The 13,375-nt window shown below is 32.6% G+C and overlaps 2 protein-coding genes across 2 annotated transcripts in view; one reads left to right on the forward strand and one right to left on the reverse strand.

Annotated features, from left to right (window-relative positions):
* The window catches only part of LOC18055011 (carotenoid cleavage dioxygenase 8 homolog B, chloroplastic), a 4,492-nt gene extending 3,200 nt beyond the window's left edge, over positions 1 to 1,292 (forward strand). The window contains exons 4-6 of the mRNA XM_006450626.2: positions 609 to 798; positions 929 to 1,031; positions 1,147 to 1,292. Of these exons, the coding sequence (XP_006450689.2) occupies positions 609 to 798; positions 929 to 1,031; positions 1,147 to 1,292 (439 nt within the window). The remainder of the gene's footprint in view (positions 1 to 608; positions 799 to 928; positions 1,032 to 1,146) is intronic.
* A 1,141-nt stretch (positions 1,293 to 2,433) lies between these two features.
* On the reverse strand, positions 2,434 to 3,345 carry LOC112101668. The gene is made up of 2 exons (XM_024192496.1): positions 3,237 to 3,345; positions 2,434 to 3,128 (listed from the first exon to the last, which is right to left on the reverse strand). The coding sequence occupies exons 1-2, from the start codon at positions 3,343 to 3,345 to the stop codon at positions 2,434 to 2,436; spliced, it is 804 nt and encodes a 267-aa protein (XP_024048264.1).
* Between the last annotated feature and the right edge of the window lie 10,030 nt (positions 3,346 to 13,375).

Below are 13,375 nucleotides of genomic sequence, written 5' to 3' on the forward strand. Positions count from 1 at the left end.
TCCCCACATATGGTGCCTCTAATTGTTCAAGATTGTTTTCAACCTCTTCGCCATTGTTCCCCTGTAATGTGTCAAACAATTGAAAGAAAAATAAATAATGTATAAAAAGATAAAAATATTGAAAAAATTACGAATTAGAAAAGTTAGGTAAAATTAATTGTAAAAAAAAATAAAAAATTATAAAAGTATGACACATACCAAATATTCATTATTTTCAGGCATCTTCACGAAGAGTTGTGGAGTTAAAAGTTGGAGAGAGTTAAGACTTTTTATGACTGAGGAAGAAAGAAAAAAGCAAACGAAAAGTCATAGGTTAAAAAGAACAAGAGAAGAGAAGAGAGAGAGAGAGCACATCACGTGAAGGAAGGGAAAAAATAAAAGAGTGGGAAAAATTTTAGGTGGGGACCACATGAAGAGAGAGAATATTAAAAGATCTTGAAGATTTAATTTCAATTACTCTCATCCATTGATTTAATTCAAATCTAATAGATATTAATTAGTGTAAAATTAAGAGTATTTTTAGGGGGCTGCTGATCCGTCCCCATAATTAATTTAATTATAGTTAATGGCACAAATTAAAAATTTCTAAATCGATGAACCAATCATAGGGTTGGAAGGTTTACAATACCGTTTGATGGGAGTCAATTCGGGAAGTTGGAAACAGTTATGGATCCTGAAGAGCACGGGAGAGGAGTGGACATGTGTAGCATTAATCCTGCATATTTGGGCAAGAAGTATAGATATGCCTATGCCATTGGAGCCAAACGCCCATGTAACTTCCCCAACTCCCTCACTAAGGTATGCATATATGCACGTATACATATATAATGTCCACTTACTGTTTTGCATCTTTTTCTGGATGGTATTGATTTGCAATTAATTAAATAATGTGTTAAATACTAATTGTTATATAATCAATTAATTGCAGCTTGATCTAGTAAAGCAAAAGGCAAAGAATTGGTGCGAGGAGGGCATTGTGCCATCGGAACCTCTCTTTGTGGCTCGGCCTGGAGCCACAGATGAAGATGATGGTGAGTGCTGGCTACTAGCTTGTCTTGTCTACTTGTTATATATTATAAATGCCATTTTAGTTTGCTTCTTCAATTAGCTTTTGGGAAATAATTAATTGATTTTGTTGCGTTGCAGGCGTTGTAATCTCGATGATCAGTGAGAAAAATGGAGGTGCGTATGTAGTGTTGTTGGATGGATCCACATTTGAGGAAATTGCAAGAGCTAGGTTCCCCTTCGGCCTGCCCTATGGGTTTCACGGATGCTGGGTTCCAGAAAATTAAACAAATAAGTTAATATCATATTGTTGTTTCTAGCTCAGAGTGCGCCCAGACCGAATTAATAATAAATCTAATCTCAATAAATTAACAGGGGACTTGTGACTTTTGTCACATATAAGATGGCATATGTAGCTAATTAACTACTCAGAGCTGCAAGGTTTGCGAAGTAATTACGCTTCACTTATACCCCAAAAAAAAAAAAGGTGTATGTCAGTGGAAGTACTTTGCTTGAGCTGATTTCCAAAGTCCTGGGTTTGGCTAAAAATTGTCTTATATATTCATTCCCTCGCGAAATCTAATTTCTTTTAACTTTCACTGCCCAGCGCTTAAATAAATTACAACAAATCAATTAATCAACTCTTTGAAAACAACGCCTTCCCTCCAAGTAGTCTGTTGGGGCGCTCGTCCGTCAAAGCCAGCAAAAATGATAAATAATCATAGGGAAGACTAGAGATATTTAATGGGTCATGCCGACCGTCAAACGAAGGTTCATGTGGACTCGTGTCGTGCCTTACTCATTATGTGATTCATGCCGTCCCCTGCCGTATTTTTTTTTTCCTTAAGCCTAGTATGGCCCAGTATGTCAAGTGCCTAAAAAAAAGAACATAAATTTTTTTTTTTTAAGAGGACATGCCAAGATGTTAACTTACTTTTTTCAAGACCATATATTGTTTTTAGAGTCCACATGCCTTTAGTTTTTTTTTTTTTAAAGGAAAGAAGAATTTCAATAAACAGACAAATGAGGAAGTAACCAGAGTGGTGGAACATGTCTCCATTCACCCGGACCTGACAAAGAACGCCCCACCCTACCCACAACATGGGCGGCGGTGTTCGCAGATCTCCTTACAAAAGAGAAAGTCACATTTTTTAAACAATGAGCCAAGGCTCTACAATCAGAAATAAAAAGACCAAAACCATTCTGATAGTTGTTGGAATCAATCAAAGCATTGAAAACTTGTAAACAATTAGTCTCGATAATGACAGGAAAATATTGTGTATTCTTAAGGCAACTTAAGACCTCGCACACACCCAAAGCCTTTGTCTCGCGAGCTTTAAAATTTCCAATTAAAGAATCACATTTTGCAGCCAGGAAGTTACCCTCAGAAGACCAGATAACTGCTCCATAGCTTATCCTAGCAGTAGCTCAGTAAATGGCAGCGTCCGCATTGCATTTGAACCATCCAAATCGAGGGCGTTTCCAGCAAATAGAGCTAAGGTTTAAATTTACAGGTACCTGAGTAAAGTGACTCAATTGACGAGCCTTTTGCCATTGAAATAAGTCTTGGCCAGCTTTGTTAAGAACTTGAGGCACTCTACCTACTACATTCCTCCAAACCTTATTATTTCCATTTGCCAAAGGCTCCAACAAACCATTGCAGCCAAGACAACAATCATCAACATTGCAGTGAGTAAATAGAGCATCCAACCAAGCACCAAAACTAACAAAACTTCCATCAAAACCAACCAAGGAAATCATCCAATATTGTTTGGCAAAAGGACAATAAACTAAAACATGATAAGTTGTCTCAGAAGATGCATTACAGATAGTACAATAAAGGTGTACCTCGACTCGACAATTGATAAGGTTGTCAGCAGTATGAACCATATTTGCCACAGATTGCCAAAGAAAGTTCTTGACTTTGGCAGGCACAGACAGCTTCCAAATCATACTCCAAACTCCACTGCTAGGCGGCTCCGATATAATGTCCATCCATTTATAGCAACTTCGAACAGTGTATATTTTGTTTGCATCGGGGAGCCAATACCAAGTATCATAATTACGCCGAGAACTAAGAGGAACTTGGAGTATACAGTCTCGATCTTTGCTGTTGAACACATCTGTCACAAGATCATAATCTCATCGTCGTTGATTAGAAACCATAAGACTACTCACAGGAGTTGATGCTAAAGTTTTTCTGGAAGGTTAGTTGTAATGAAGCCGCTCACCTGATCCGGCAACCAGAGAGCCGAGCCTATTGTAATGCTCTGCCCATTCCCAACTTGAATACGACTCCCTTGGATTAAAATCTTCTGAGGAGCCAAAATCGATCTCCATGTATAACTCGAGTTGCTTCCCAGCTTTGCTTGAGCAAAACATGCATTAGGATAATACCTAGCTTTAAAAATTCTGCCCACAAGTGAATACAGATTTGTAAGCAACCTCCAGCCTTGTCTTCCTAGCATAGCAACATTAAATTTGTGAAAGTGTTTAAAACCAATACCACCATAAGCTTTTGGTTTACAAAGCCTACCCCACTGCATCAAACTAATTTCACCACTACCATATATTTTACTGCCCCACCAAAAAGAATTCATCATCCTTTCAAGCTCCCGGCAAAGATTGAGAGGAATGAGATAAATATGCATAGTATAATTAGGTATGGCCTGTGCCACAATTTTGATCAAAATTTCCTTTCCAACTTTAGAGAGAAGTTTTTGGTGCCACCCTTGAATTCTCTTCCATATTTTATCCCTGATGTATATGAAAATATCAGTCTTCTTGCGTCCAATAGATGATGGTAAGCCGAGATAGGTACCATGATCTGAAGTAGCTACAACTCTAAGCTGCTCACAGATAGGATGAATAGTATCCTCAGCCACATTCATACTCAAAGAAACGGATGATTTATTGTAGTTCACCTGCTGCCCCGAACCTGCTTCATAAATAGCTAAAATATTTTTTACTAGGCGAACCTCCTAGATAGTAGCTTTAAAGAAATGAAAACAGTCGTCAGTAAAAAAGATATGAGAAGCCAAATGAGCACCTCTAGCAACTTGAACCCCATGGAGCATCCCTGCCCTCTCATAATGATTTATCAATAAACTCAACCCCTCTGCACAAATGATAAATAGATATGGCGATAACGGATCTCCTTGTCTTAGACCTCAGCTTGGCACAATATGACCCAGCTCCACATCTGCCCGAGTAATCTTATAGGTAACTGTAGTGACACAAAGCATAATAAAATTAACCCAATTAACTGCGAAACCCAATTTCAACAAAATCGATCTGGGAAACCTCCATTCAATCCAATCATATGTCTTGAACATGTCGATTTTCAAAGCAGCAATTCCCTTTTTTTCTTTGTCGTTTTCTTTTAAGAAAATGCATTATCTCAGCCGAGATCAACACATTATCAGAAATAGCTCTGCTTGGTACAAAAGCACTCTGAGAATTTGAAATTATCGATCCTAAGACCATCTTCATACGGTTAGCAAGCATGTTGGCTACAATTTTATAGAGAACATTGTACAGGGAAATTGGTCGAACATCAGTAAAAAATTCTGGTTGTTTCTTCTTAGGAATAAGGACAATGGAAGTCACATTAAGACCATCAGGGAAAGAATAATCCCGAATAAACCTAAGACACGCCTTAGTGATATCAGTATCCACAACATGCCAAAACTTTTGGTAAAATGCTGGGTTCATCCCATCAGGTCCAGGGGATTTATCTGGGTGCATATCAAGAACTGCATTTTGAACATATTCATCAGTAAAAGGTTGCAAAAGAGATTGATTTTGTGCATTAGTAATCTTAGACTCCATATAATTAATCACATCATCGTATGAAAAATGCTCAGCAGTAAATAGAGTCATGAAATACTCACAAATTAATGCATTTACATCCTCTGGTTTAGTACACCATTGCCCCTCTTGGTTGCGAAGCTTGGCTAAGTTATTCGTTCGCCTCCTCGTTGAGGCCATGGCATGGAAAAATTTTGAATTTAAGTCACCATCCCAAAGCCAAAACGCCTTCGAACGCTTCTTCCAATAAACTTCGTGGCTATGCAGGAGCTCGTTGTATTTGTCTCGAGCTATGGTAAAGTCGTTCAAGCTATCTTCATCATGCTTGCCCCGAAACTGATGCATTCTATCCTTGCAATCCTTAATTTGAGCTTTGAAATCACAAACACGATGATAACCCCACCGAAATAAACTTGAACTGCAAGCCGAGAGCTTACTTAGAATGGGAAGTCCCACAGCCGAAGACCAACTCTTCTCAACAATATCAGCACAATCCGGTTCTCTAAGCCATGAATTCTCAAAACAAAACGTGTCTTTAGTTAAATTCAATAGAATTAAAAGTTCAAAACTCAAGTCCATATTCAATAATTATAAACTAATAATAGTTCCTAAGTTAAGCCTACTGTATTAATTTTTTTTTAATATCTAACAATAATAATACATTTATAAAATCGTGATATGTATAGTTTTATTTATTGAAATCATGATATCATCTATTCATTTAATAAATTATAAAACACAAAACGATTAAAGTATTTTTTTAACTAGGAATTAAATGAATTTAAAAAACTTACGCTAATAAAATATATTAAAAGATTCAATTTTGATTTATTTGTTAAATAAAAAAATTAAATTTACTTTCAATAAAAAGTTTTGCTTTAATACACTTTGACTCGCATGCTATTGATGACTGATGGGCCACATGCTAATCCATCAGTAAAATGTGCTTATTTCAAATCTTTTCATGTGTTGTGTTTTATCTCATCTCCAATCGTATCATGTTTTTAAATCTCACGTTCCTAAAATTCTAAGTCCAACTTAACCCACATGCGTATCGTGTTGTACTTATACTCTACCAAAATATACTCGTATTATGTCATGCCGTATTATATAGACATGTACCGTGTCCATGCCATGCCACGTGTCATCTGACCTGTTGGCTATCTCCGAGAAAGACATAAGGAGCTATAATATTTTAGGATTTATCTTTCACGAGCTTGCGTAATGAAACGCAATGCATCAGCTATTCTAGTAACTCAGATCTAACAGCTGCTCCCTAAAACAACAAAATAGCGTGTGTTGTGCCGTGTGGGGTATCGGAAAATTTATGCGGGGGACATTTGCACACATCAGTTATAAACAATTAATATTATATTGTTAAGTAGTAGTAGTTAAAAGTAAAAAAAAAATATATTATATTATATATACGTATGGTTATGTATTATTGTTCAATAATGACCAAATAGTTTATTATTTATTGCTCAATAATGGGATAATAGGACAGATATTTTTGCATTAGTTTATGTTAATTATTAGGAGGTTAGGTAATGATCCTTGAAGTTATAGTTTATTTATATTAATTGTCTTTTTATTAGATTTATCTTTTTGTTAGGTAAAGGAAAAATATATCATATTTTTCTATATAATGTGACATGTAATATATCATTTATTAAGTGATTGACAAAATTTGAGTAAATTAATTTCTTTATCTTATCATTTTAAAGAGATCATTTACTTGAAAAAAAAAAAAAAACTTTTCATTGCCTTTATGTAACAACACAACACTAATGTTACATATAAACAAACTGAACGGGCTTGGAAGGTTGACAATACCTTTGGATGGGCGTCCATTAGGGAAGTTGGAGATCAGTTGAACCAGATGAACATGGACGACGCATGGACATGTATGACGTCAACTCTGAATATTTGGGCAGGAAATACAGATGTGACTATGCTTGCGGAACCCAAGGCCCAAGCAATTTTCCCAACGCCCTCACTGGGCAATAATTAAATTGACTGAACAATTATCATTCATAAATCTTAACTTAGTTAAAACAACAAATTGCCCCGGCTAGTTTTTATTTAATTTGGTCACTGGGATATCTCGATGATGTTCCCCTTTTCTAGCTACATACATCTATGCATTCAGAATACACCCCTAGGGCACGTACTTTGCTCTATGGCCTGAATCCTCAACCGCAGGATTGATGTTCTGGGCCTCCTGGTGGATCCCAAGTCAATTAGATACCGACTGTCATCGGGCTTGTAGCTCAACATTCGGACCCCACGAGAGCTTTTAATGATCTTTCCACAAATTATCTCCCCAAATTTTAGTGGGAGTAGACATGATCATCTTATGTTTTTGGGTAGAGTGGTTGTGGTCTCGCCTCCACTGATGCTTATTTCCACACGTTAAATCTCTGGGATCTGTTGTAAGTGCATGTACTTAAATTTTTAACGTACATCATCTACAGATGATAATCATAAGTGCTAAAATATACGACCACCTGCACCGCACCATTTGTTAAGGTATATTTCCAAATACATTCACGGATAAACAAAAACACTTCGAATCCACACTGAAGCAAAAGTCAGCATATGACCACTTAGAAAATCGCATGATGATTGTATAAAATCTAGAAATAAGGTGAAAAATTAACCTGGGGCTATAACAACAAAATAAAAGACAAGGAACGAACGGTAGAAATTTAGGTATGAAATTAAAATCTGTTGAAAAAATAGCATATCAATATGTTATTTTGAGGGCATATTTTGAGTGGGTCCCACATAACGAAAGTGAAAAATCTTGTAAAGTTCGGGTTCTACTCCGTGAATACTTCGAAAGTGTATATTTATTTACTCAAAATGGTGCTTGGATGAATGACAAATTATTTTTCAAAGTGCACCATTGAAGATGAAAATTTGAAAGGAAATGAGGTTTATTCCACAAAGGAAAAATAAGTCAAGAGGTTTGTGTTTATATATAGACACTTACCCATGCATAAGCAAAAATTATAAGGATAGATGCTCTCTCCACGCGCGTGTGTGCAGAGGGGGTTCAAATCCAAGGCTTTCCTTTTAAATTTTTTTTGTAACAGTTTCACGTTTTTGAATTCAAAGGATTTATAACAGCTTTGCAATTATTTTTTGGGCTATTATGCAATTCAATTTTTGAAATCAATTGACTGAATTGAATTTAAACAATTCAATTAGTTGTTATAACAATTAATTGGCATATATTGAATTCGGAAATTCAATACTATGCTACTGTTACTTCTTCTTCATTTCCAGTTGTTGTTCTTATTATTTCTTCTTCATTTCCAGTTGCTGTTCTTACTATTTTTTCTTCATTTCCAGTTGCTGTTCTTACCTTTTTTTTTTTTAAATTCCAATTGTTGTTTTCTTACTGTTCTTAATTGTTAACTCACTGTTTTATTTGTTTTTTTTTTAACAAAATCTACCACTAAATCCGCTTTTCTAAGTTTATAAATAGCGGCCAAAAGGATTGAGAAAGGATTTTTAACCATTTTCTCACTAAACAAATAGAAAACTAGAAATAACCAATTCAGATTTACTTGAATTTATAAAACACAAAACTAACAAGAGCATTAAGAGTGCCTTCATAGATACAAGTTTACGTGATATTTGTAAAGAAACATTTGAAGAAAAAGAAAGTTCTCGAACAAAGAAAATATTCAGGTAAATCCTAAATTATTATTAGATAAATTTTCTGTTCCCGATCGTTGAATGATTTTATCACCTTCAACAATAATTCAAAAAAAAAAAAGCAAAAAAAGCTCCAGATCAATTGTTGCGTCTCGAAAATAACCTCTTAGCAGAGTCCCAATCATTATAGTTATAGTATAGCTAGGAAATATATGCTTAATAAAAGCAAGGACAATCTCACACTTGCCAATATTTGTGAGTTCGAAATTTTGAATCCTACGGGAGAAAAAAAGAAGAAGAAGAAGAAAGCGAGACACTTTCATTAACTGTTATATATATAATAGTTATTGTTCAACCGAGAAACTAGAATTTATACACAAATTAAGAACCGACAATAACAATGAGATTTTAATGGTTTGACCAAATCATAATGATATACAATAAAACTTCTGCATAGTCAGGACTGAGAATATTGAGAACATACTAATTTTATTATTCTGAGAAGGTTATAATTTAATAGATGTGTACATGTAAAGTATATGCTATATTAATAATTAATTAATAGAGCATGTCAAATCAAATCTATAGGCATTGAGATAAAATTTAGAAAACTAGTAATGTTGGAAATATGCAAAGTTATCTTAAAAGTTTAAATGTTTGCATTCTCTTTAATGTTTTTCTCTCAATGTGAATTCTATAAATATTGTATAATGATTTAGTAATAACTCTAAAGTATAAATTATTGTCCCAAATAACTTTAGAAATATATTTTATTGAATCCTAAACCTTTAATATAGGTAAGTTCATTAAGATGAAATCTAGAAAATTATAAATTACTACAAGATGAAGTTTATTCTTATTCATAATAAGCCCAAATTGAAACCCAATTTTTTTATGACTACATATAGATTATTCCTATAAAGAGAATCATTATATAGAGATTCTATTGAATTTGGAAAAGATCCTAAGGTTTGAATGTTAATGAATAAAGTAATTATACATCAGTTTGAAATTATCTCAATAATGATCATACACATAAAAAATCAACTACTATTTAAACACATAACAATTATTGATTGGTGACACGTCATTTAAGATACCAAATTTTGTAAGCATATATATCACTACTCTAAAAAAATATCTTTATTTTAAAAAATCATAAAAATTCCAAGGGCTTTATATTATTACTCCAAACTCAAATTCAACTCTAAATTTTTAGGTTTAGGAGAATTTTTTTAAGGGTGGTGATATTTTCACCGGAAAGTCAATAATAACATAGTTTGGAGATCTACCAATTCTATATGAAAATTACTGTATATATTGTAAGTTAATACAAATGGTTTCAAACAAATCTGTGATAGCTAAGTTACGTCTTGAAGATACCGTAGGGTTAATGTATTGCAAGTTAATTACAAAGTACAAGCGGTTGCAAACAAGTCTATGCTAGCTAAGTCGGTCGTATAAAAAAATATTGAGATTACAAATCTATTACTAAAAGCACAATTTTGATGACAATGACTCCATTGGAACACGGACGTATTTAAATTTCATGTTGTCTAATTCAATATAATCTCAGTAAATTCAACTGCGATAAGTCAGTCTTTAGAATATAAGACGTATTTAACTTTCATGCTGCCTATTTCAAGCAAGCCAAGCAATTAATCTCGTCATAAACAAAAGCAGAATTTTGTTGCCACTAACAGTCACTCCATTGAAGAAGATACGGGCTCCTTCATTAATCTCCATAAACGAAAAAAGTTAACAAAAATAATAATAAAAAAAACTACACCAATGACAAATGTCATCCAATAGGGTAACATGGTGGCGGTTTTTAATGGTTTCTTGAGTAAGCACGGTTGTCTTTTTGTATATATAAAACAGTAATTGTAATTGTTTTCATAGAAAACGACAATCCTTTCATTGTATTTTTCTATTTGGTTGCTTTCAAAAGTTGAAGAATGAAAATTAATTTAGAACGTTTAAATCGAGATCAAGAAAGGAATAAATAACTCCTCCGAAATTTTTGAGTCTTGGTTTTTAGCAAACAGCCACATTTCATCAAAATGTTTACGTAGTCTTTTAATCTTTTCGATTATCCTGATACAATCCCTTTCAAAATAAAAACCAGATTACAACTCTAATTAATTAGACTACAAATGAATCACATAAAGATGCTATTCTCACATTCATATAGACTGTAATATATTTATTGTGTGATGCACATACGGAAAGACTCCAAATCATTATGTGATGCGTATACAGTAAAGAGCAATAATTATGACATACACAAATGGAAATAATTAGATATACACATATATAAAAAATAAAGATTATTTTGTCATATATATATATATAGATTTAATCAAGATTTCACTGTGCATGTGAATTTAGAAGATGAATCCCTCATTTATAATATTTGTATTAGTAAATTTCTGGTATAAATAAATATTTGAGTCATTAAAAAAAATCAGAGTGAAATTTACTTTATACAGTTCTTTAAAAGTTTTCAAGGTTATTTGGCAAATAGGAATTGACGAATTTAAGATTCAAGGAAGCAGTGAAGTACCCAAAATATATATGCTTAAGATTGCTATCCATCATTTATCACATTCACATCAATAAATTTCAACTAAAAAGACATTAGAAAACATCCAAGAAGAGTAAATACAAAGAAACAATTCCAGCATCAATCTTTTGGGCCTTGAAAACGTTTTTAAGAGTTTTGTAAGAGCATCTAACACCTCAAGTTTTACAAAAACCCTTATATGACATTTTTTTTTTAATTATACTTTTTAACTCAAAGATTTAAGTTGATATATAAGCAAAATTTATTAATATTAAATGTAAGACTTACGTCTTAAAAAATCAATTCAAATGAGATGCAGGTCCAATTTTAGGGCCACAAAGATCTCAAAGAATTGGTTAAAATTAAAACAGATGTGCGTTTGAACGGATATCTATTTCTTTGATACTATTTTACTCAAATGATCACACCAAAACTTTGAATTAGTAGGTAAGAACTTTTTTTTTTTCAATTTTTTCATAATTTAGCTTCCTCTTCACCTTCGTTTAATCACTTAGGGGTATCAATTGCTTGAGTTGGCCTAATTAACTTGGAAGAACAATATAAATATTCATTTTAATTCTTAATAATTAACTCGGGAAAAAAAAATGATGTATGCACACGGGCACACGTTGGCACGTTAGACCAAATTAAAGCAAAACGATTCCTTTCTCCAACAACTCATTCAACGTGTTAGGAAGAAGACATGTAACTTTGCATAAACAACAGTCACATTGCAAACATGATTTGGGCGCTCCACTAATTAATGTATTTTTAATTAACACCGAATTAAATTAATCAAAGTGTGGCTTGATGTGGGGGAACCCTCAATCTGTCTGCCACTCTCAAGCAATTATGTCAATCTATGATTGACAGTATACTGTGGAAATCAGCGAAGCATTAATTGAAAGGACATCATAAGCAATCAAAAGGGTCTTGATTTCTCCGTATAATAAAACTTGGTCCTCCAATAGAGAAACCGAACGGACCTTGGATGAAAGCACTTTAGCGCAAGTGGGTCGCTAATTTCTTTTTTTCTTTCTTTCTTCTTTTTTTTAATTTGACTTAACTAAAATCCGGAGTTTCTTCACTTTTGGTATATCTTTAGCTATTTTCTTTTTGTTCAAGCAAGAAATTTGAAGATAAATTTGCGGGTGAAATTCAGTTAATTTGGTCAAAAAAACGCTAACCACTCCCTGGATTCAAACCTAGGATTAACCTTAGATCTAATAACTTTATATGACATTTTGATTTAAACCTGGTCTCCTATTTCATTTGTCGAAATCTGAAAGTCAAAAATAATTGTTATAAAATATTTATTTAAGCCACTTATTAAAAAAATTATAACCGGTCATTTAGTTTGGCTTTCATAAGTCACAGTATCAACCCCAAAGCTGTAATAAGTGACACAAAAGTAGGACCAATCAAATTATATTTTTGTTTAGTTACAACCTAGTGTTAATGTAAGTTATATCATAATATAATTTATTAAGGTCAAAATTTTTAAATTTGAAAAAATCTTAGGTGATAGAGAGGGTACACTAACACATCATAGGAAGATAATCACATCCCACGTCAAGTAGGAAGTGAGGATAGTTTTTTGAACAAAGTAAATAAGTTTGGGGCAACCATCAACCTATGAACTAGTTTTCAGTATAAGTCAAGGACCTATTTGATAATTGCTTTTAAAAATTATCTTAAAGAGTTTTTTATAGCAAAATTTGAAAAAAAAAAAAAAGTAGCTTTTGAAAACTTGATTTTGAGAATCAATTTTATACTTAATACAATTTCATATATATCCTCATATTTTTTTAAAAAAATCTAAAATTATTCTTATAGATTAGGAAATAATTACTTTAAAGAAATTATTATTTTACCAATTGTATCAAGATAAAAAAAATAAACATAAAATTAATAATACAAAATATATTTTAGTTATCAATTTATACACTCAGTAAAAAATATTTTATATACATGTTTATAAATGTATAAAAAAATTTATTCGACATTATATCCAATTTATTCATTTACATTCTTACAGTAGTTTAATAGTATGATTTACAAAAATACATATAATTACTTTTAAAACTCACAACACTTTTGAAAATAAAATTTACCAAATATTTAACTGATTCTTTTCATAGTTAATTATTTCTATAACATATCTAAAGAAGTTATTTTAAAAGTTATAGAAATACCAAACTAGCCTAAAATCATCAAGTTTTTATAGTGGTAATAGAGCCAAATCATTAAAAAATGACGTTCATACTAACTTTTGACCCAAAAAATTAGAAATAAAATTATTAGAAAAAAGATTGTACTTGTTAATAC

The sequence above is a fragment of the Citrus clementina genome, unplaced genomic scaffold, assembly GCF_000493195.1.
Source record: "Citrus clementina cultivar Clemenules unplaced genomic scaffold, Citrus_clementina_v1.0 scaffold_1, whole genome shotgun sequence".
Taxonomy (NCBI): domain Eukaryota; kingdom Viridiplantae; phylum Streptophyta; class Magnoliopsida; order Sapindales; family Rutaceae; genus Citrus; species Citrus x clementina.